The following is a 25648-nucleotide window of genomic DNA, read 5'->3' as shown; positions in this document are numbered from 1 at the left end:
GATCGTGATCACCTTTGTTCTTCTTCGAAACTCTTCGAACCAGTCGAACGTTCATCGTGAGAATACTGTAACTTTAACATTTATCGAAGTATATTAAAAGAACTGTGCCGTTGACTCTCTCGAGAAAACAAACTTCGAACTGGCTGGACATTGCGTAAGAGCCGCGCGTCATCCTCGGTATGGTTGATTCAACACAAAGAAGAAGACGGTGTATAGGTGCGTGCCGTAATTTATATCGTGTGGCCGTCATCTTCGCTGCGAAATAAAAATAATAAGTAACGACGGAATATGAAAGAATCCAATCGATAGGATGCGTGTGGTTACGTTGTTTATGCCATTGATGTGAATTCTCACGTACGATACATTGATCTGTCGATTGATTCGTATGTTTGATCCGAATAAACGAGTTAAATGTTGGAATGTTTAAATTGTCACGTAAATTGTCGCGTAAATTGTCACGCAGTATGCAGTATAATACATAAATATTTACATCCAAATTGGAGTCGAATAAAGAAAAAACGACACGAAATAAATGTGTCGATAAAGCTGTGAAATTGATTAATCGTGCCGAAATTTTTGCAATTGAGCAAAGCAAATGAAAGGAAAACAATATTACGAACATAATTACGAAGAAAGACTATTACACGAACAATGGATATGTTCGATGTGTTGCTTTTACTCGATGTATTGAAGCAAATATACATTTATCGATAAAAGGATATCGATTATTGTTTCCGACGAGAATACAAGGCAAATAAAGGAACTGCGAACGATACGCCTCCTGCGTGGACTTAAATCGAAATCATTCAACAACGATCGATCCCCCAAACCTCGAGAAAAGTGCTACTCCTTACTTCTTTTTGTTCACTCAACTTCCGGAGGGTTCAAACCGACTTTGATGCTAAAGCAACGCCAACAGCTTTTTTAACGAATTTACCTTCTTACCTTGCAGAATAGAACAATATCGATAGGGTTGCAAGGATACCCGTAACCCATAGGGTCTATGGGCAGCCAGGAAAGATGTGAAGACTAAGAGGGAGAGAAAAAGGGGTAGGAGGTGAAAAGAAGGGAAAGAGAGTTAAACAGAAAGAAAAAGAGAGAGAGAAAGATTGTTGGGAGGGGGTAGTAACACAGCGAGAGAGAGAGAGAGGGGGGTAAAGTAAGAGCGATGGAGGGGCAGCCTCGTGTACGCAACGAGTGGAGGGGTAGCACGAGAGGGGTGGGGGTACGGACTAGGCAAGCAACGGCAGCAGGGCAGCGGCCAGGTAAGCGAAGAGCGAACACTAGTGGGGCTGACTCGCGCGCCTCCGAGCCTCCGGGACTCTCACAAGTTGTATATCGTCGTGCTACGCGTTCTACGGTCGTGTTGTTGCGCTGCCACCGTCGCCGCTACGTCGTAGTTGTGCTCGTGCAGTGACAACGCGCCGTCGTGCTTCTACGTGTTGATCGTCAACGATCTAACATCGAACGTATTGCCAACAAAATTCCAGCTAAAGAACGCAACCGACCATCGACCTCTCTTTGCCGCCTCTTCTTTTCGTTCTTTTGTTTTTTATCGCATACACGAGAAAAGCAAGAAGAAGTTTGAGGAGAGACGCAGGTTGACCATATACCCGAGGACACCTCGCTCCGAAAGGAGTTCTCTCTCACTCTCTCTCTCTCTCTCTTTCCTCGGAGCTTTTTACCGTTCACCCTCGTCGCATCGTAACACGCCACTTTGGGTGAGCGCCAGAGATCCCCAGCAACGCACCGACTGCTCAGTCACGACGATGTTGGCGCAAATCCAAGTGCGCCCAGTGGTTTCCTGCTACCTGCGCCGCGCTGGGGTTCTTACCGTTTTCGCCGTTTTCAATTCGATCTTGTAACAAACACGGTGAGAAAGTGCGAGTTTAAGGATCAACGGTTTCAGGGGTTGAACGATCGTGAACACGATCTTGCTGAAGTGTCCGATGCGATTGAGGAGTTTGATTGGTTACATGTTCGTTTGCTCGATCGGTGGTGGCTGCGAGGGAATCGAACGCCGCCACGGCGCAGTGTTTACATGTAGCAGTGCGCGAAGTAATCGAAGGTGCACGAACGGTTTTCACTCGGCTTCTTCCGCGAATTATTCAAGTTTTAGCCGCTTTTTATTCAGTTCGCCTGTTCAAAAGTGTAATGTGTGAATCTGTTAGTTCGCGATCTGGTTCGACTTAATGACGGATACATCTGGCACATTGGCCGATCATCGAACGAGGCAAGAGAGTAACATTGTTGCGGTGTTCGCGAGATAGTGTAAGAGAGATTCGATCAGTGAAGTCGACGGGAGAAGTAATCGTGAAAAGTATCGTCAAGAGAAGAAAATCGCATAATAAGAAGTCGCTGAATGCAAGGATTTTGAAAGTAGCTCCAGAAGGCCAGCCCGACGCGATGCGTCGACGCTGCTGACGCAACGCGCCTGGATGCGTCTCACTTTAAGCACGTGAGTGATCCGATTTCCTTAATTTTGAACAAGTTGAAATAAGAGAAAGAAAAAAATAGCGGCGATTGAAATTTGAGTGAAGACGTTTTGATTTTACCTCGAAGCGATCCCGCTGGATCGTTCGAGGATCCGATTTTTCTTCCATCTGAATTGTTTAGCGTGCAATCGGGATAAAAATGGTTCGAAAGCGATTGGGTAAAAGAACGATCTCGGCATGTCCGCCACGATATTCGGATACTTGAATGTTCGTTCCTGTGGCTCGTGATTTACACGTGCGCGTTTTAGTTGTTTGTTTCGATATCCATTGTCGATCACCCTATTCTCTATAGTCGGTGGTAGCCGTGGTGCGATAGTTGTGTTGCTGTTGGTGGTAGTGGTCGCGAGTGCGCACGCGACGACCGGTGGTGAATGATCCTGACTCCGGGCTGACAAAGGTTTTCGTATACGAATACTGGGATGACGTCCGCTTCGGATTACGCGCTCTCTTTACGATCTCGTCAATCTACATCGTCTAACGCGGAACCAAATGTAAGTGTTTTAGCAAGCACGTACAGCATGTATCTTGAAATATGCTCTACCGCGTATTTCGTTAAATTCTATCTCCTTTATCTTGTTATCTTTATGGTTACGCGACGATGAATGGAACCATTTTTTTGCTCGTTCGAAAGCGAACATCTTTAGACATTTGCGCGAGGAACGCGTTTAACGCCAGAGGGAACTTGGTCGAGCTGTGTATGCTTGGATAACGGTACTTTAGCTGGCAGGGGGTGAAGTGTTAGGAACTAGTGATACAGTCTACAAACCATGCAAATAGACGTGTAACGTGGAACTAATATTTCCCGTTCTACGACACGCATTGAGAAAGTGAAGTTATATAAAACGAGACTTTATGTCGTGTTAGATGTGAGCTCTTATAAAGATTGCACTGCGTTTCATAGATGATGCACTGTTCGTATTTTTTGAACATTCTATGAGTATGGTGTTAGTGATCGAAACCTGTTAAATGTTTCATGATTGGAATTTCGTCTTACTTTAACGAAACTCGCAATACTTTTAATTTAACTAATTGAAAGTTGGGGTTGAAGTTAAATTATAGGAAATTTTATGACGCGTTTATATCTTCCAGTTAGATCCAAAATACGCTAGTTGTGAAATTTTGTTATTAATTAAAAATTATTAATCCTAATTTTATCCGAAAAGAAATGAAAACAGATATTTTCTTGCAATATCGTAATTTTCTTAGATTACCATATTCCCGATGCATAATATTACACTTTTCTAAATAAGTGAATTGTTTATAATTCCGATATTTACTCTATGAAAGAATCTTATCTAAATATCGATTTTTAAAGAATATTCAAATAAAAAAAAATTGTTTATCATGATACTCATTTATTTATTTTTCGGCAGATGGTATTCATACGTATCTAGAGATTTTCAAATCTTTGATACAATGCCACTTCAATAAGATATTTATTTTGAAGCCATCGATCTGTCACGTGTTCTAATCTCCCATTCTCCAAGATATCGTACAAGTCTTCTAAGAACAAGCGTAAGTTTAGTTTTACGTGACCGACGCGACGGATAAAAGCGTACAATCCGTAGATCCTCGATCGGATGCAACCTATGAAGATGATGGAATTCTGTTACTTTGGTGGTTATCAAAAGCGATGAATTGTCAGTTGAAAAATCAAACGATACGTCGACGATAAGCCAACATATTTTAGATAAGCGAAACGCGCAATTAAAATGCTTTCTGAATGAGACTCGTTCGATTAACCAACGATCGCATAGACTATCCGGCTCTCACGCTCGTTACTGTTCTACTTTCTTCTATATTTCTCCCTTCTTATCTCTTTCTTGCTCTATCTTCCTCCGTTTCCGACATCTCGACTAATCTTCGATTGCTGCAAACCGTTTTGAACTTTCTTTCTTCTTCTTTCTTCTGGAATGATAAATCAAAAACCCGCTTGCTGTAACAGTTCTCTTTTGTCCGGTAAGATAGCATGTATAGTTAGCTTTGTGCAATTCCTTATCGAGATTCTGATTTTTTACGGTCAATTCAATTTCACTTATCTGTAAAATCAGTAATAATAAAACAAAAATTCAAAAACATTTGTGTGATACAGTTTTGTAAAATAATTACAATAGCTTAGTTACGTACATTTATTAGTCGCCATACATAGTGTCTAATAGAATCGTAGTTATTACTTCAAGTATAGAAATAAATTAATTTACTTCTCTAATTCATCATTTAGTTGACACGTGAAAATGAGAATACTTAATTTTTATTTACGTATCCTATAAATTATGATAATCGATAATACTGCATAATTATTGTCGTAATTTTTTAAAAATATATATTTCTTTTCATATTGATAAAGAACTATTATTTAATTTTTTAAAGCATTTGAGATAAATACAGAAGAATATCTTAAATAAATATTTGAAAGGAAATGGTATTGCGACAATTTGCTAATCTTTCTTTTTAATGTTATCTATTTTGCTATTAGAAGAGAATTGGTCATTGACCACCGTATAATATAAATCTGTCTGATATTTGGCCAACGCCATATTCTCTAGCAATAGGTGGTCAAATGTTATTTTTACACATATTGAACACATGTTTTGATAACGTAATCAGTCTCCACCTCGTGTATGTCGACGATAACAAACCGGTCAATTACATTTGCTTCCAATTACCCTGCGTTATTTTTAATGGCTCTTTCGATATATTATATTTCTAGCAGGATAGCAAACGCTTACGGTTAAAATCAAACGAGCGTTAAAATCAAGCGTGCGCTCGATCTAATACGATCGATGTAAAAGGAAATGCTAGATTAATTTCAAAACATCCAACTCTTACGAAATTTTCCTCGTCTACCGATCTGAATGGTGAAAATGTTTGACGAATATGACGTGATGAACGTAATGAAGCTCAATTCACGCTACAAACACGCGAACGTTTCAAATCCTGGCGACACATGTGCTAAGATGAATAACAAGCGAACACAAGAAAGATTTTAGCGGACGTAAATCCGGTTGTATTGATCGATGATGCACTTCGATCCATTATTGACGTGCGTCGCAAGAATACGTGAAGTGCAACGCTTTAAACCTTGTTCTGCAGTATTGTGAATAGTTTCGTCAATTGCATAACACATAGCATTGATGTTGATGTTATGCACGCAGAATTTACATTGTGACCTTTCTAAGTAGGTAAAAAGTGAAACAGTAGTATTAGGAAGTATAGTTATAACGATTGTCGATTGAGTTTGTAAATATAAAGTAAATTTGTATATTGAATTTTAAACGAATTTTTTCTTTACTTCTTCCAAAATATGTTTTATTTGTTTAAGGTTAGTATTTGTGGTATATTATCAAAAGATTATAACATCCAGTAATTATATAGTATTATATATCTATTATCACAATGGCAAGTATAAAAGTATAATATTCTCAGAAAGTATGATTAAGTCACAGATATAAAGTTTCAATTGAAATATAGTATGAACTAAGATCTCAATCACGATTGATAGAATTGGAGGTCTTAGCATTTTCTTTCTTTCCGATAGAGTATATCGAATAGTAGCCTATACCGATACAAGTACGAGGGCAATCCAATCAGGGAAAACAAGGTCGCGGTAACGATATTATCCGCCTCGTGTCACGGATTGATATCGAATACTATAGCGGTAAGGCTTCGTCAAATAGATTTGAACATTGTGAGCATATAGCGTGCCAACATTCCCTTCAAATTTTCAGAATCAGTAGAACCTCGATATCACGACGCAAAATACATAACAATTGCAATATGAAAATAATATTATCCAAGTGACCTCGTACTCAGATTGCTATTGCGTCTATATTAATATCAATTAATAATTTTATAAACAGGCTATGAATATTTATCCACTTAATGAAAACTTAAATTATATTTCATGAAAATATACGGAATTTACATGAGATAAAAGTACAAAAATGACCAAAGTAAAACACTCGTTTCTATGTCTTAAAATTCTATTTACGCTTTATTTCTTTAGTCTCGTATAAACTTATGAAGATATGTATTTATAGTTATACCTGTTTAATTTAGTCATAAATTATATGTTCCCTACGGCGTAGCAGGTACAAAAAACAGCGCAAAAACTACTGCAAAAAATTTACCACAATTAGTAAAACATTGTCAGACGATCGTTTAATTTCAGTGACGAATAATCTGGTGAGAAAGAAAATGTGAACAATCGAAACCCGAGAAGGCCCATAAACGATTCTTTTTTCTTTTTCTCTCGAAATCTGTATCTTTTCGATTTAATAAGTTCCTAATTCACTTAGGTGTCATTTAGGTAGAAATACCAAAGAGTAGTGTCTCTCGGTCTGTGATTAGAATGGAAAGTGGCGAGTAAAAGATTTTCTAAACCTATTCGGTGCTCTAATAGAAGATCCATTACCTTTATCGTCGTTTCAACCTCCGACTCGAAGTCAAGCACTTTGCTGCTTCTTACTCGGTTAGGAAAGGCACGAGAGTACAGGACTGATTTTCTGAGAAATCGACCGGCAATTTCTTATCAGTAATTTGGTCAATTACCAGGTTCGATAATGTGCTAAGTAAAGGTTCTCGTTTATGGGTAGTGGTATTTCTCTTTTCGTAGCAGGTGTACGAATAAGTAACTTCAGCTAAGTTATCTACTTGGAGACATTAAACGTGTAGAAGCAGTCATCCGATCAAGCTATTGCCAAGCTATTACAGGCTCCATTGGTTTCTGTCATCCCTTCTTCGATACCTTAGAATTCCAAATATTTCGTCTTATACTCGATTACCAAAAAACGTGTCGATGTATCCGAGTTATCTAATAAATAGGGATAAGATGGTTTCAATTTATACGTAACTTTAGTTTCTTTCAATGTTTCGTTTTTTTAATTCATTTATTAGGTTGGTGAATATAAAATGTAATTTTTTCGAAGTTTGAATTTGATGAATATTCATTAAATTTTATATTAAATTTTATCAAACTATATTAGAGAAGAAGAAATTTATTATGAATCACGTTGTTTAGTGTTCATGGAAATCCCGAAATGTCATTATTAGTGATCGTGAATAATGAAGACATATAATGAAAATAATAATAAATTTAAGAGAAACGATATGAAAATTGTTGAAAAGAAATTTGGCATTTGAGAAAAGGTAAAGTTATCCTCTATCAGGCAGCTTTTTGATGCACAAAATCATTTTAAGAGAAACTGTAAATGAATGGAAATGTAAGAATTTTTATATTCTATATTTTATTTGATGATTCATTTTCTCAAATATCTACCTATTGGACATTACTTTAAATAAATTAACAAGAACAAGAATTCTAACAAAGACCTAACATCATCGTTGTTTAATAGGAATTTCCGTAACGCTGTTTGAAAGAGTACGACCACGTAACAAACACGGTATGAAAGTAACTTAACGCGCCGCGCCGTGCGTATCGCGCGTACTCATTCTCCCTTCATGCACATAAGCACGCGTTTCTAGACTACACGGGGGAGCGTTTGAAAGAGTGACACGGCCAAACGCATACGTTCAGGTTGTAGATTTCAATACCGCAAACGATAGCACGTGCAATGCCTTGGGCTGAGATCAGCGAATATAAAGAGCTTATAACTAGCAAGAAGGTCATCTATTCATCCAATGATTTAGTCAAACAAATTTAGAGATTTAATGTATACTCAATAATCTGCATAAAATTTCAAACAAAATTGTTCGCACAAGTGATTATTTCAAAATAGCTTTGATCGAAAATTTACGAACTTTATAATCATATAAATTAGAATCACATTTATAAACAAATACATATTATGGTTTTACAAACAGAATGACGATATATCCAAAAAATTGTCAATTTTGAAGTATATACAAAAATCAACTTTAAAAGTAAATTATTTCTTAAAACGAATATGTAATTATTTTACCTAATAAAATTATGCTTTATAGGAAGTATTTCAAAGTTCAAAGAGTGTTTCTTTTTCTAATAATAAACAATATATATATAAACGATATTTTATTAAAAATCCTCATGACGCAAGGACTGTTATCTAGATTATAAAAGAAACAGATCTTTTTACCGTCAAATGACCGAGTTACTAATAATCTTCTATTTCAAGCCTCGTATTTCAAATAGACTTACTCATAATACTATCATTTTTGGCAAGCACTCTTATAGAAAATCAACGATACGTACTTAATTGACAAATCCACAGTCTTAGATAATCACAGATTACGACATGCTTCGAATAATGTAGAAATCACTGGAAACGGTATTTCGACAATTCACACTTAATCTGACATTCCAATCGCCACGTTAAGATTTTAATAAATCCACATACATATTTGTCCTAGATACGTCTGTTCAAGGGATAAGAGATAGTCCGAATATTTTGATAATTATTATCTGAAGATTTCGCAATTAACAACAACGGTGACGCAATATTCGATGAGAAACGAGCAAGCGAGCAATCGATTGTTCACAGTGTTTAAGTTATTCGCGCATGGTTCACGGTGTGGCAATCGGCGCCAGGGCTCTCGCGTCAGATTGAGCTTCGACCTCGAGGCAAACGTCGGCAGCGGGCTCCCGCCACTGTGTGCTAGCGGCTGAATGCTACCAGTGCTACCAGGTAGCAGTGCATAAGGCAAGGTAGTGCGCTGGCTCAGGGTATTTCTACATTCGGTGTTCGTTACGGGGCGTACAAGTCGAATCGGTGTAAGGTAACGGCTAATCCTTCGAAATTACGCGCACGGTTTCCAACAGCTGCTGGTGCCGCTTTCGCGGGAGGAAGACTAACTAGCGGGTACAAGGTGGTACTCTTATTTTTCCCAACGAGCCACTTGGGCGGTCGACTGGCTTGTACTACGTGTATTTACTTTCACCCGTATGTTATACTTGGATTCATCGTTTCACGCTATATTTCCTTTTTCATAGGTTCTTGCTTACAGATCTCTATAACTTCTGCTTCTGCTCCTTCTCTAAGCAAGGTTGATATTTATGGATAGTGTCGTTAAATCTGTCCAATGTTAGCTCTCTTGGTATATATAACGTATACATTCAATATACACATATATGTTTCGTACAGTGTAAATTTCGTTATTACACAGACTATGGCTTATTATGATGTAAATTAAAAATTGGAAATAGAGATTGAATTCATTCTATGTTTTTTTAAAATGGAACAGGTAATGAGAAATAACAATAATGTTTGTCAAGAAACAAGTTAATATAATGTTCATTTTCTGCGTACAATAATATTGTGATTAATCACAAAATAAAAAGAATATTTAACATTATATAGAATATTCTAAATATTGTATTTGAAACTTGAGTTTTTCAAATGTCCGGCAATGCACTTGTCAATTTGAGTCTCTATTCTATACTAGGCAAAAAATACCGAATAGAAAGTTGTTACCCTACTTCAAAGGTTTATTTAAATATTCATAATCCAAATGTTCCATAAATCAAGCCTGAAACTCCAACACGCTTACCTACGCTGCACATTTCAAAGGATTCTAACTAAACCACTAAAGGACAGCAGAAATCGAGTTAAAGGATGATAATATCACACAGGCCAAAGATCGTTTCTCGTATAGAAAGTATCTCAAACATAATGAAACGTAATTTACTTGGAGCAAACGTCCGATGTAATGTGGCGCAAAGCGCGTTATCGAATGGGAAAATAAATCTCGGAATATGAAAGCAAGGGAGAGAACGATCGATGCATTCGGTGGAATCGCCGGGGGCACAAAAGACGCAGAGAAGAGCAGCCAGCCCTCAGCTTACAAAGCTCACAATACGGTTTTCTGGTTAACAATCGCGATCTACGTTGATGGATCTCGAACGATACGAACCGGAAACGGGAAAACCACGGGCAAATGACGCGAGTACGATTGCCGCGTCCATTCGAATCTTTCCATTTTTTCGCTTGTTATTAGCCAGAGTCGGCAGAGACGAGCCAAAATGCGGCCATTTCTGACGGTCGTTAACCGAACGTCGAGGCCGCATTGAGATCGGGCTATTGCACTTTTAATGTCGCCTCCCTGGGAAATATCCAAGATTTTCGCCGCAAAGAAGCATATGGAGAAGCTGGTGCTCGAGTTCGTATAAAGTATAAAAGATGTAAGAGAAGGAGGGAGAATACGGGCGCTTAGGTTCGCACGGGCGACCGTGCGTCGTTCCCACCCTCGCGAAATAATGGGGACCGTTCGTTCGCCTTTTCTGCCCACGCGCTCGCGTGGCAGGACTCATTGTTCTCCGATAGACGACAGGGAAATACGTAAAGCACTTCTCGCGATCGATTATGCGACACCCTTTTTTCCACGTGTCTCGTGGAACAGCTCGTCTGCCGCTGTCGCGTCCATCTCACGCGCAAAAAACTTTCGCACGAGTTCTACGAGCCGATATTTTCTGTTTCTTTATTGCATCGTATATCGATTTCGTATACCCGTAGACCATTCTTCACGGGATTTTATTACTCTATCGAGAATTTATGCTGGTCTTGAATTGAGTGAGAAAGATTTATATAGTCTGATTTTGATCAGTGAAGAATCTATACCTTTATTTTGTGTTTGGATTTTATTTTACAACGAAGGAACTTGTTATACAGTTGACTATATAAGCTGAAAAATCAGTTAAAGAATAACAGATTAATTTAAAATTCAGGAAAATAAAATTATTGTATAAATTTCTTTCGCTGGTATTAAATTTAATATTCTTAAAGAATAATAGGCACGATCAAGTTATATATGTATAGATCTGTTACGTCTATAAATTTTATGCAGTAATATTACATGTCTTTTTCATTGTAAGTTTAAAAACTTAATTTTGCTTGCATTTTAAGTTCACCCATTAAAATTGGTATGGAATCGTAGAAATATCCTTGTTTGTCATATTGGTTATTGAAAATGTTACGTACATAAAAGATACGGGTACGTGTACATAAGTAAGTGTTTGGATACCTATCAGAGTGGAAAATTTTGAATAAAGTGGATGTGTATCGTCCCTCAAGGAGTTACGATTGTTTTCATTTGGCTATTGCAAAAAATAATAAAATACTTCACAAAAATGCCAAAGAACAGATATCTTAACTTGCTACAAATCCATAAATTATGCATTATGAATTACGAGAAAACAATAAATGCACAACATTTTTTGTTCTATATTATTTAATTGAATTATGTCTGATCGATTTTGTTCTTTAAAAAAGACCATAAAATTCGACAGATTAGGTTTCATGTTTCTACAAAGATGCATTGTTGAGAAAGGCATGTTTGTAGAAGAAAGACACTTTTGGGACAACCTTATATAATAAGTGTACATAATAACTATACGTAATGACGACATATATGAAGATAACCCAGAAATACATGAAGAAATCACCAAAAGATAAGGATTTTATAACTTTTTCACAGCAGAATTCCACTAGAAAAATTATAAATTAAATTATAGCTATTAATTGAAGTTCTATAATAAAATAATAAATAATAAATTCTTATTTGACGGCTAAAAATCAACATGAGCAAAAATATTTAGCATTTAATGAAGCGGTTTCAAAATTACATATAAAGTATGTATGTTAAGAGTACATTGCTGTTCAAACAAAAAGGTCGAGTTTCTAAAAACGAAATATTTTAATACCGGTGTATAAGATTGCTTAATTATAGCTTAAACATGTATAAAATTGCATTCTATAGATTTTATTATACCTGTACCGAGAAGATATCGCGTATAATCTAATAAATTATCTTCCTGCCAGTATATCGTGATCTACGGACACGCCTTGCATCTTTAATAACCGATTGATGCGCCGTGCTACTTCCAGGAAGGGATACATTGACTGACTGATTCATCAGATTCCTTGTGTGTTCTTTTCGTCGCCAAATTATTCTTAAAACCTTTCGCATGCTGCGTTTCAAGGATTCCCCTTTTTGTCCTCTCAATTTTTTAAATTCTTTCGCATAATTTTATTTTCCATTATTACTTGTAAATTAATCTAATCGTACTTTTCGATTATTAATTACGAGTTTACCTAATTGAACTAAAATAAATTATTCTTTTCCGAAATATTTTTAGATGGCTAAAATTCATATTACATGCGGTCGTTAACTATTGTGCGTATATAAAGAAATTGATTCTGGTAAATCGTTGAAAAGAATACCAAAACGAGTTAAAGACACATACCGATATGATAGTCGTGCATATAAATCATATGCAAGAAGAACAGAAGGAAGACAAGTACATAGTAATTGCCTGACGCGGTGGTTCAATTAAAAAGTCAATCAGCCCATTCCATGGACGAGAGCAAGAAGAGCCGGCAAGAGAGAAACCAGAGATTACCTCTGTGATACGTTACACCTTTCGCTGGTAATCTGAATAACCAGTGTGTGATTTACAAATAGTATCACATTACGAAGGAAGATTATATGCTCTTGTACAAAGATGTCTGTAATTAAAAGATTCACTGTTGCTTTAATAAGCGAAAGTATTTAGTTAAATCGTTTATTTCTTGTATATCTTTTCTTGATATTTATAAACATGGATTGGTCGATCGTTATAGATTTGCTCTAATATTAACCTGTTAACAACCAACCCGGAGAGGACACATTAACTCGCCATTCAGGTTGCCAAACACTGGGATATAATATTTTTATTAAGAATCCCCTATTTCTTGTATAGTTTTCTTGTCTTTAATAATTCTAGATTAACCAAATCAATCCAAATAAGTGATATCAAATTTTTTAATTATTTACATATTTTATATAAAAATCGATAACTCTAGTTATTCAATTAGCTTTTAATTCCGTGGTCATAAAAGATTCTTGCCATATGACGACTCGGTTAACAGATTATCATTTTGTACGATATCTCAATTAATAAGACGTATACGAAAGGTTGTCATAAAGCTAGATTTATACGTTGAAATAAACTAAGACCAGCTACGAATCGTTTATTGCTGTACAAAACGGTGCCGATAGCCTAGATAAAAAGTCGATGATGAGACCATCATTTCGGTTGGAGGAATAACGAGCTAGACCACTCGTAAAAGATTTAGTTGGTGAATGTTCATATGTACCCTGTTCCTCGAGATAGGCCTGGGTATAATCCTCGAGAGACAGCTGTTTCCCCCGAAACGGCGTAAATCTCTCTTTCTCTGGTGGTCGGTATCGTTAATGATCGTGTAAATCACAATGAACGGCCAAGTAGCACGAACGGGACGGGGAGTCGTGGATCCACTCGATGAATCGACTACCACCATGCATGCCAACCTTCTATAAGGGTAGAGAACAGGACATGAAAGTCGGCCCCCATGTCCTCGTTACTATGCCTGACGTCACTGGGATCTCAGGACCCTCTAACGAGTGTCTTCTGCAGCGACTGCCCTGCCAGCAATTAATTTTTATGTCGTGAAAGTTTAATGGGATGCCAAGAGTGATGACAGCCATGTCGAAGATGAAATAAGAAGGTCGGCGGAGCCAAGATTAGCGGTTAATTTTTTAATATATGATATCGTAAAGCTCTTGACATTTTGCACAGATTTTCGTTATTTTTTAGCGAATCATAAGCATATCATTTCCTACGTTTCGTATAATTCTTATATTATTCTTTGAAAAACGTTATATTATTTCTGATGGTTTGGAGTGGTTTCCATTAATCTTCCGGTGCACTTGCTGGTTTAATATAAAATTAAATAGATAAAGATGTTTCCTTGTTTATTTATTTATATATCAAACTCTTTTCGAACGCGTTTAATACGCGATAGTGAAGCTTCAACATTCTGAAGCTCTTTCTATATCTGTTTCAGGTATTTCTTTTCTTCTAGTTCACTCTAATCTTCCACTAGGCGAATATATTTCTTGTATCTATATATAATTGTGTGGGGCTTAGTTATCGAAGTGTTCGCTATCGTCGAGAGACATGAAATTGTAACAATAGATTATATCAGTGTTTCTCTTGAAGTGTCCATATCGATACCTTGATATCAACGTTGACGCACTGATCACAACGTTCTGAGTGGGTGTGTATGTGTGTGTATTTAGCTAGTAATTTTTCAAGATTGGTAGAAGGACTTAAAGTTTATATTGATATCTTTCTATCTATAAAAGTTTTTGGCAAATTTCATTTGCCGTTTATTTTTTATTTTTACATTATTGTAATATATATATATATATATATATATATATATATATATATATATATATATCGTACAGTTTCATTAATTTTAACAATTCGGGAGATAAAGCACTTTGAATAACTAAACAATTTAATTCTATTTACAGCATTAATAGAAAGTTTGAAGCATGTTAGGATTTCAAAAGATCGCAGCACATCAGGATTTTGAAGGAAATAATGACTTCCTTAAACGCAATAAAAATATTTTCATAATATTCTCATTTTTCTGAAAAATGTACGAAAAAAGTTCGTTTTATCCAAAAAGCAAAGGATGCACCGTACTCTTGCAGAATAAATATTTATTCATTATAATTATGATCCTGCTTCTATAACTGATATTTCGCATTGAACAACAGTTTATAATAAAGCACCATTTACTCTAGCGTCTTTTAGTAAAAATTTGCATATCTACTGTTCTCGTTTCCTCCATCGCTTCCATTGAAACTAGTGAGAATTATTACTCAAGATGTAACAGTTTCCCATTATGGAAAATTCTGTTTACAGATTGAACTTAGCAAGTCGATCGTCGTTCTCTAACGTTCTTTCTACAGCGAATTCTCATCTCTAGAACGTCGGCCATCGACTTCAGTTTAGTTTAGAGTTTTAGAGTATTGCCTCCATCGTCGTTCACCTCTTGCCCCTTTCATCCCCTTCTGGCCGTTGGCTCTCGTCGAGAAAACGTAGTAACCTGAGTCCAAGGGACACTTCCAGTTTTCGTAAGTTTCCGGGCGCCACTATTGCCGCCGTTCAGAAAACTTTATTCCGCTGACTTGTCGCGAGTTCCCCGTGTCTTGTTTTGTCCGGGTTCGCCCCGGCTTTTGCTTCCTACCTCTGCAATCCCTTGTCGGCCGTCGAACCCAGAATCCTCGTCACGTAACTCGTTGAAGAACGGTGCTACCGGAATAAAAATTCCAGTTGTCCGAGCTGGTGCTGCTACTGCTATCGCCTTCTTGAGTACCGCAGAAACGCAAAAGAAAATTCTTCGAGACAGATTTTACGATCGAACAATGTTAACCGAGGATGTCAATGCGTGTTTCAAAGAGGAGTTTCTTTGCTACGAGATTTTACGCTGTGTTCCTACTTTCTACGTTTCTATGATTTCGAAAGTTTTTGTCCTAGTTAATATGGAATTGTCAGTTGTTTTCGCAATGATATTTTAAAATTCTGAATGGCTTTTTGCATTCTCAGGACGTTTTTAAAGTACTTCCTCTATACAAGAATGTTTCATATCGAAATTTCATATAAACGTAAGAGTAGAAAGTAATCTGGTGGCATCAAGTCCGGGGATCGTGGCGATCATAAAGATTGTCCACCAGAACTAATCCACCGATTGTGTAGTGGACAAGTTTTACAATTCGCTCGAAGTATTGAAAGACAGCTAAAAACATTTCTTATCAAAGGCACAATATTTCTCGCCATTTTTTAAATTTTACGTAGAAGACTTATTAATTAACAATCGTAACGAATGGTATCAACTTGACAGAATAATCAATAATGAATATTTTCTTTATGCAAGTAATGACGATTTCACATCTATTGCGTGTATCAATGTAAGAATGTATTTTTCATTAAAATCTGAAGAAAAAAGAAAAGTAAAATGTAAGCGTCCCTTTAATAATTCTCAATAACCGATGACTTTCTAATAACTTCACGGGTGAGATAATTGCGCACAGGTTTGCTAAATAGAGAAGCGCTGTACAATTCTCGATAATATTGATAGGAATGAATTCAAATTAAAATTTCCGAAAATTTAAAAGATTTTTTAAATTTAATGATTAAATAAGGTAAAAATTTAGGGGTTTTCGATTTTCTAGAACTGCGAGGACCTTCTTAATTTGCATAGTAAACACAAACTTCACAATATATAGGTAAAGATAAAATTAAGAAGGAAAGTGGGAAAAATTTTGCGATGTAGGCTCGCGTTGATATCAGAAATCGTCTGGGTTGGAAATACGATGCAGATACGATAACAAGGCAAGTGTGTTATCGTACTCGTTTGGTGGTAAAGGCGAGTATCGCATCGGTCAGCTACATTGAACTGCTGTTGCTGCTGTTATAAGCTTTGCATCCAGTGCTGCTGGAGCCACACCACGTGATTGGAATGGCGCGTTTACAATGACGATCTCGTTGAGACGGGTCAGTGATCGAGAAGCTAAATATTTAAAGGAAGATTGATGTCTGAATTCATTCCTATCAATATTATCGAGAATTGTACAGCGCTTCTCTATTTAGCAAACCTGTGCGCAATTATCTCACCCGTGAAGTTATTAGAAAGTCATCGGTTATTGAGAATTATTAAAGGGACGCTTACATTTTACTTTTCTTTTTTCTTCGGATTTTAATGAAAAATACATTCTTACATTGATACACGGAATAGATGTGAAATCGTCATTACTTGCATAAAGAAAATATACATTAAATAATAAAAATTTCCAAACGTTATAAATAGTATCTCTGGAAAATTTGTCAGCTGTAGCAGCAAAAATAACAATCGATGAACTTACACATCACTAACAATAAAAAATCGAAGGTACTTTGAGGCCGAGGTAGTTCGAAGTAAAGCGAAGACCAAACCGTGGCATTCGAGCCACGGATATCGACTTACAGAGCCGTCGACCCCTCACAATGTTTTAAAAAATTCATGAGTTTGCGTCTATTGAATTAGTCTCTACCAACGATCCCTTATCGACTACAAGTAGTCCACAATACCACTTAAAACCTGAACATGTGCATCGTATACATGCGTGCAATTAAAAAATGTGCTCATAATATCTACGTGCACGTTATATTTTTCGCCTTAAAGTATCCCGCTTCTACAAATCTTTTACTTTTTGAAGATTTAATTCATCAAATACAATGATATACGTGTAGGATTTAAACGACAATAGTGTAAAGTAATGTTCATATTCGCATAACTGTTAGGGAGATAGCAGTATTGTAAATATCATGTGGAAAGATAACAGGGGGTATTACTACCAGACAGCCTGGCTGTAATTTTTAAGACGTTGGCAAGAGTATTTGTGGAACTGTTGTTTCAGTTATCACATTCTAATACAGATTCACACAGATTTAACTTCAAGTGTATTATTTCGCCTTCTTTTACATTCTATTCTATCTCGCTGGTTTTTGAACATCAATTTTTAATTTAACAATAGAGGAGTATAGTTTGCAGAGAATATATTTGTTAAGTTTTCCTATGTATATTCACCAATGTATATCGCAAAATATAATAGAATATAAGGAAATACGAAAGAGACGAATTACTTAAAAAATGAATAATAAAATGGCAAACAAGTAAAAAGACAAGGAGTTTGAAATTTAAGCCTAAGAATAATTAAATGGAAATAAAATGGCTTTTAAATTGTACTGTACTCGGTACACTGTAATGTGTGTTTCTTCTACTCAATATTACATCACTTTTTGATGAAAAATCTGCTACCTGTATCTACTAAGACGATCGACAATGATTATAGAACTATATTTTACTGTTATTTCAACTTTGATCAAAATGTACTATAGACTATTATTCGAGATCTCCATACAATTATCTTGTTGAAACCTATTAAGAAAGATGTTTACCAGGCTTATGTAATTTACCTATGGATGAACCGAGCATGATATTTCTCATTGAAATTGGAAATGCTCTGGGTTACGGTACTTTGGTTCGTACCTTGTTCGTTGCACCTCGATTCCAGGACACCGCCAACGATGACGATCGAAGTATCTAGTCTTGGAAACTCTTGGATACTTGACGTGCACGGTCCCCTGAGTTTCGAGTGTGCTTCACGGCATTCTTCGTGGGAAAACCAAACAAACATCTTGAGTTCACGACGCGGGCGGCCTCGACTTGTAGTTATAGAGTGCCTCTGAAGTATCTACGGTGTATCATCTGCTATACCCATACATATCGATGGACATTAATTGAACGTGGACAGGTTGGATCATAGAAAGTTCAACTTTTTTAATCAAACGTTATGTACAATAACAGTTATGAAGAAATCTTAAGTATCGACAAAAATTCCTATGAGTTCATATTTTTAATCGATACAATTTTTATAAATATGTTTTTATCAAACATAAAATTATCAAAATGGAAGATATTCCATATATGTAGATTTCTAGAAGTATTAAAATAAACTGTGACTAGTTAACGAGCACATGCACCATGATTTGCAAGACATGGTAATCACGTTAATTACTCGATTAATAGATAAATGTCACGTAGAGCTTGCAAAAGAAAAATAGAAGGAAAAAGCGTTAACTAGAAGAACCAGTGACATCGTACGGTTGCAGGAGTATGAGTGTTAAATGATTGTGTAGGATCATCTACGCAGAAAGACCACCTATGATGAGGTTCCCGTGTTTGTGTTTCCACGCCAACATGTTCGGTAAATTCGAGGTTACATTTTGGAGATATTCGTGGGCCTGTTGTTCGCTTGGATTAATAGCCCGATCGATTAGGGTCGGGAGAAAGATCTCGCGCCTTCGTTTCGCGCGTGATCAACTCTAATGGGCCGTTATTTCGAACTCACTATAGCACAACTGCGCATTCGATCAAGCAGTAATAATCCTAATAACGATGTGTCGAGGCTATAACTGATAATCGTAAAACTGCTATTGCCTATCAAAACTGAATAATTGCCTACCTATTGATCGGAAATTAAGCATATTAATTGAAACAAGTCGAACTATTGACGTTGTTATTACTAAACAGTAACAATAATTATGACTAAGTATACGATGAGGAAGATTTAATCGTGACATAAATGAAAGAACGCGCACGATATTTGACGATAAGCAGCCTGTAAATTGAAACAGCATTTTCTAAATATATTATCGATATATAAATAACCTATGTACATTATGCATGCAGGGTAACAAAAATTAAGTATATGAATATGTAAATTTAAGTTCATAAATTTGGGATTTTTCGTAAGAACGTTATCGCTATTTTATGATTTCATCGTTATGAAGCTATTGTAATTTCAAAAGCAAAGTTGAAATGTAACACAGGTATTGCAGTTGACAAATATTCAACGAAATCAAATACGCACAGTTCAATTAAATATACGATGAAGTTACATTCTATAGCTAAACATTCGCTGAAATGTTATGTTGTCGAGTAATAACGCAATTATACATTTCTATCTTCGATTATAAACATTTATATCATATCGTTCGTTATTTCATGTTATCACTTCTATATTTCACTTTATCATATTCTATATTAATGTTATTGATCTTATTAAAAACCGTAAGTAAGCTCGTTAAAGTGGAAAAACTATATGCTCCGAATGGATCACGATATAAAAGAAATATATTTAAAAGGAACATCGCGATAAAGAAACTTTAGAACTCTCATTGTCGAAGGAATTATCGAAAATTACAAATTATTTTAAGGCAAAGGAATATTGCGGTTTACTGTCTGCGACGTCTCATCGGTTAAAGTATCGAAAAAGAATATTTCACAATACCTTACGCACGATCGAACAGTTTTTCGTGCGAGATTATGCTTAATGGGCTGTTATTTCGCACGAACCAGATTGCAATTACATATTCAATCAGAGAATAATAACTCCCGCAACAATATATCAGTACTGCAACTGATAATCATAGTGTTCCATCGGCAGTGAAAATTGTTGCAGCGAGTGCGGTTCGGTATCGGTGTAACGTCCACCGGAATTGCCACGCGTGACGATCAACTCGTTATTTATGCGGCCGATGCCGCCTTTCCTCGTTCCACATCACGCTTCTTCATATATCTTCTCCGTCGGCGACCCTACTCTTTTTCCGAACGTGACAACGAAAGCTGATCTTCGAAATTCGTCGAACGTTTCCAACGAATTCCAAGCTTTCTTCGCTGTGAACTATAATGTAGAAATTGATGTCGAACTTGGACAATGGATAATCATGAATACCACAGAAGTGTTTTATTTCTTCTGGTGGTAATACATTGTTTTATACGACAAGATTACTGAAATTGATTAAATTCAGACACAAGTAGAACGACATATCTATCGTATGTCAAGGTATAGATCATTGCAAATATTGTTATATTTCTTTAAAAAGTGTTACAAACGCGTAATAATTGGCTAAAAATATACAATTTAAAAACATACTTCGTGAGAAATAATGGAATGATATGAGACTAAAAAGCGCCAACACGTCGATTACAAAAAGAGTACTTCACAATGGACTTATATCGTCACGTGTTTGATTAATGCGAAGCAATTAAATAACACCACGTGTACATACGTAGCATAAACTTTTCACCTATAGTGGGAGTATTCGGTGTTATGGTTGTACCTTTCACGGTTTTAATTTGGATCAAGCATCAACAATGTTATTAGGTAACGAATAATTATATTCTATTAGCAATTATATTTTAGAAATTCATGCAGTATTTTATACTTCGATAAAATAGTTTCGAAATAACTACATATGTCTCATAAAGCGTATTTTATTCTACTTAAAGGGTACTATATTTTGTTTTCCTTGTTTTATTTTAGATTTTTATATGAATAAATTTAATTGTTTCTTCATAAATCTAGGTACTCGTTATACAATCGTTTGCTATTATTAACTTTTGCTAATAAATATATTTATAACATTATAGATTCGTTAAAGAAATTTAGCTTGGAAGGTGCTACTTACAAAGACAAACTCATTGATTTGAGTGCTAAAATGTTTGAGAAAACTAGCTATTTTTAATATAATTAAGTAATATGATAATCAGTTTTAAAAATAATATAATACGCAAGGCAAACTAAAAAAAGAAAAAAATATGATGAAAATTATCTCTACAAAGAATTTCACGGTCTCAATCAATGGTCATAATTTTGTTAAATTACTTGTGTTAAAGTACTTGTCTCAAACTCTACTATCTTATCTCTTTTTCTGTTTTAAATTCTACATTCCTCAACGACATACGCATGTGTTTTATATTCAAGTAAATCGTAAAGTAATTCAAACCAGAAGAAATAAAATCCAAAAGACGACTAGTAATACAAACAATTTTAGAAATGTCAATAAAACAATTGTTACGCAATTAGCGGATTATGGATACTTCGTTTACTCGATCCATCGATCATTTAGATTATCTCGCATTTATCTTGTTATATGTTTAGATCGAAGCGCTTAAAATATTGATCAGTCTTGAAGGAATTATGTTTATGAACTTATCATTAAGACGGTCCAGCGTCTTTTTCTGCGAAGTCACATACCATGCTTCCGTCATATTCTTATGTAAAATCTAGCTCGCCGCTATTTTTACGACAATGTCGATACTATAGAAGGGTCACTGTTTCGCAAATGACATGTTGCTAACGATTCGCTTAACAGAAGGGTTCCGATCGATATGCACTATATCAACTACCTTGCGGGCAGGCGGCATCCAAAGTGAATGTAATTGCCGGATATTTTCTGCTGATCACACTTTGCATATCTTACGAGCCGATATTTATGTCGGAATTATGTTCGGAATGTTAATGTGCCTCTCGGCTCTGCCTTTGCCTCTCTTTCGGTTTGCTCTCACCGCTCAATTTTTGCTATCGATACTTTGAAATAGGGCGTATTCCATCGGTTCGAGCTCCTTCCCACCAATTCGATAGTAAACGTAATTTTCTTACGCATCTGAGTATTCATTTGCGGTGTCACGTTGTTCGCATTGTAAAAGCAAATTTAGTACGTACACTACCTTGTGCTCTACGTACATAAAATCGACTGATTTTCTTGGAATCGACCCTCGTGTGACATGGTACTCCCATTATTCTTCGACATTACACGACTGTTACTTTCCACTCTTTACCTTTGCTGACTTTTGCTGCAAAGAACTAAGAATGTAATCACTGATTCACGTGAAGCGTATACAGTTCAGTCACTTACGTTACTACGAACTTATGTTTGTAACATTCTTTGTTACAGAGGTACGAGGTACGAGATGCAACACGACATAAAATCTAATTAGAAACATTGCAAAATCGAATAGTTAAACCTACTGAAAACGAAGAGGGATGAATTATCAAGTTATTGTTATAATTTCACTCTACTGCATCTCGAGTTCCATTTTTGTATAATAAAATATTCTGTATATAACTATGCTGGTTCTATATTATCTTCTACGAAAGTTAAAAGTAGTTAAAATCTACGACGTCAATTACATCTTTGGATCTTACCGATTGCTTCCATTTTTATCTACGTATTTTACATGAAAATATTCTTTTTATTCGTAAAGTGCTATTAATATAGTGTACTTGTGCTTATCATATCGATTATAGTATGTAAGAATTGGAAAGTTTTAGATAATTTAATACAATAATTATGAAACGCAATGTACAGGTAAATATGAAGAAAAGTAAATCTCTAGAACAAATGTACAGCAATTAATGTTATTCTTAGCTAGAAAATTGATTATCGTCATTAATAAGCCAGAGGGACACAAGAATTTTCCGACAATAATATGATGCTTGATAGGTTACCGATAACGATAAGATAGATGTTAGCGTAAAAAAATAGTTCGTACAGTGTCACGCGTTCCGAATCGTATCATTGGAAGTAACTGGCAGATATCAAGGGTTGCTCGCAAGCGAAATCCACCGAACCTTTTTTACCCTTTCCGTCAAGCTGTTCTCCTTGGTAAAGAGACTTAATGTCTCCTTAATGGCCACGATAAAGCACAGTGATATACCTTTCGTGTCAGCGTAACGGACTGCACCTATACGTTTATACGTAACACTTTTGCGTGTACGTATATAATTCATGCCTTATACCAAAGTAAATTCATCCATGGATTGAAAAGTAAAGGCTGTAGGATATTGAGAATAATTGCTGTTCAAGATAGGCCGGTTACGCGTACAAGAACGATTAAATATTGATCATTTACGAATATATTGTATCATTCTGTTCGCGAGTTTCTCCTCCGTGTTTTGAAACATTGAACGTAATAAATTTCAATCGTCCGTGCATTCATTTCCCTTGATAAATTTCCATAAAAAGTATTTTAAAGTTCGTTATTAATCGCCGAAAATTTTTATGGCACCAATAAATTCGTTTGAAATTCGAGGGTTTATACCGTTAAGACTAATTGTTACTGTGATAAATGATACGTAATTAAATGTATATTTTTAATATATCGTACGGTGGAATGGGTTCGTGTCACTTGCTTACCCTTTGTAAATTAAAATAATGCTTCTCTATTAATATTGCATATTAAATTTATAATAAATAATTGCATTGAAAATTACAGTATGATTATTTTTACATATTAATTGTCATTATGTATTATTAAACTATACAATTTTTTTATTACAAGATATCAATGATATTTGGGAAAGATAAATAAATGTTAATTGTTAAAAATTTTTTTATACATACTGTAAATGATTTTAAAAGAAAGTTATTATTAATCGTTATTAAAAAATATTGTTATTATATTAGTCAACATATTAATATTACATGTTCCAGTGTTGATTTTTAAATGGCAGTTTTCTATCAGTCAGACGATAATCGACCTATCATCGAACAGGTGAAGCTTACTTGTCTTTTATTAGTCACGATAGCAGTCTCGATAAAACTTTAGCTACGCGTTTGGATAACCGGTATAGCTAATTGTATGACGCTTACATAACGGTCGATCGATGACCGCACGATTTTGCAAAGACAACTCGACTGAATTTAGGATAACATCTTTTCACCATTCGCTTTTATCTAGCTATCACTTTAAATCCATTTTACGATTCTAGCTCCGTTTTTACAGTTTTTCTCTTTTAACTTTTCCATTTGTTTCCATTTTTGTTCATTTATTTCTTTGTTTCGTGTACGATTCACACCCACACAAGACATATAGAAGACGTACAGAAGACATACAGCCATGTATTATCAGATTAGATTACCGACTGTGAATACAATGGCGTCTATACGTCGCAGAAAATGAAAATAACGCACAGTTCTAAATTGATGTTTGTTGAACAGTTTGAAAATTTTCTTTTATGAAAATACGAAGTTTCTCAAACATTATGATAAACGTAATTAGACAGACATATAAATTATAATTACAAGAAAATGGCAAATGTTGCAAGTTATAAATCCATAAAAATTGCCTTTTAAAGTACTGTGTTATTATTATCTGATGTGTTTCTCCGAAAACAATTTAAAATTTAAGCGATCTGTCTAAAAATTTAATTGACAGTAATTAAATTTGTATTATTACATAAGTGGGACCCAGAAAATTGCTTAACTGCCGCTTGCATGTTTTATTTCGGTGAAAGAGAAGCAACGATCCGGTTTTGCAGTGAATCATGTCCTTTGAAACTAGGCTATACAACTTCTGGAAATTTACTGGTCATTAAGGCCGCTCTATTTTGCACGAGGCAGAAAAGGAAAATATGCTTATCTACGTAAGTTTTTCTTATTTGCAGTTACATCACTGGCGCTATTGTTTTACAAGACTCTATGTACGTGAAATCGCGCAATTGTTCTTATTCCTTTGATATTTTTACCAGTATGAAGTGCATCTTTAGCAGATATCACGATAAGATGTTGACCTTTTCCAACAAACTGTATATCTGCGATTAGTTTTTGTTTGTATTGTAACGACAGTCCAGCGTAGTTTTCACGTAAAAAATCACTTCGAACTCTTTCGATATCCAATTGTTCCGTTATTCAGCGATTTTTGATACAAGAGAAATGACATAATAAAAATGAAAAATACCGATGTAACTGCGGTTTCGATGGCTCTCCGCGTCTCTATCCGCGCTGCAGCACACTCTCGTATAGTGGCCGTCGGACGGTAAATATTTTTGGCGCCAACTTTTTCCGCAAAGGCCTGTTAGCATTGCGCGAAGGCTGTGCGAGCTCGTATGCCCTCCTGAGTGCGTCTACGTGCGTGTCGCTCGAGCTTCACGATTATTGACCAAAGGCATTATCGCCAGAAGAACGTATAATATGTCGTTGCAGCACGAGGACGGTTTGCTCTCGTTGCTCCGCTCCA

The 25648-nt window shown here is 35.7% G+C and overlaps 1 protein-coding gene across 4 annotated transcripts in view; it reads left to right on the top strand.

Annotated features, from left to right (window-relative positions):
* Window positions 1-25648, top strand: part of LOC132910691 (uncharacterized) — a 125949-nt gene that overhangs the window by 56370 nt on the left and 43931 nt on the right. Inside the window, exon 1 of one of the 4 annotated variants that reach the window (XM_060966576.1) lies at window positions 1251-2458. The exons of 2 other annotated variants lie outside the window; for them this stretch is intronic. In XM_060966576.1, the coding sequence (XP_060822559.1) occupies window positions 2439-2458 (20 nt within the window). In that variant the 5' untranslated portion in view covers window positions 1251-2438. Of the gene's footprint in view, window positions 1-1250; window positions 2987-25648 lie in introns of those variants that run through there. One more of the 4 variants, XM_060966578.1, reaches the window with a different exon arrangement.

Source organism: Bombus pascuorum, chromosome 9 (genome assembly GCF_905332965.1).
Source record: "Bombus pascuorum chromosome 9, iyBomPasc1.1, whole genome shotgun sequence".
Lineage (NCBI taxonomy): Eukaryota > Metazoa > Arthropoda > Insecta > Hymenoptera > Apidae > Bombus > Bombus pascuorum.
The sequence above is the reverse complement of the archived record's forward strand: the minus strand, read 5'-3'. Positions and strand labels throughout refer to the sequence as shown.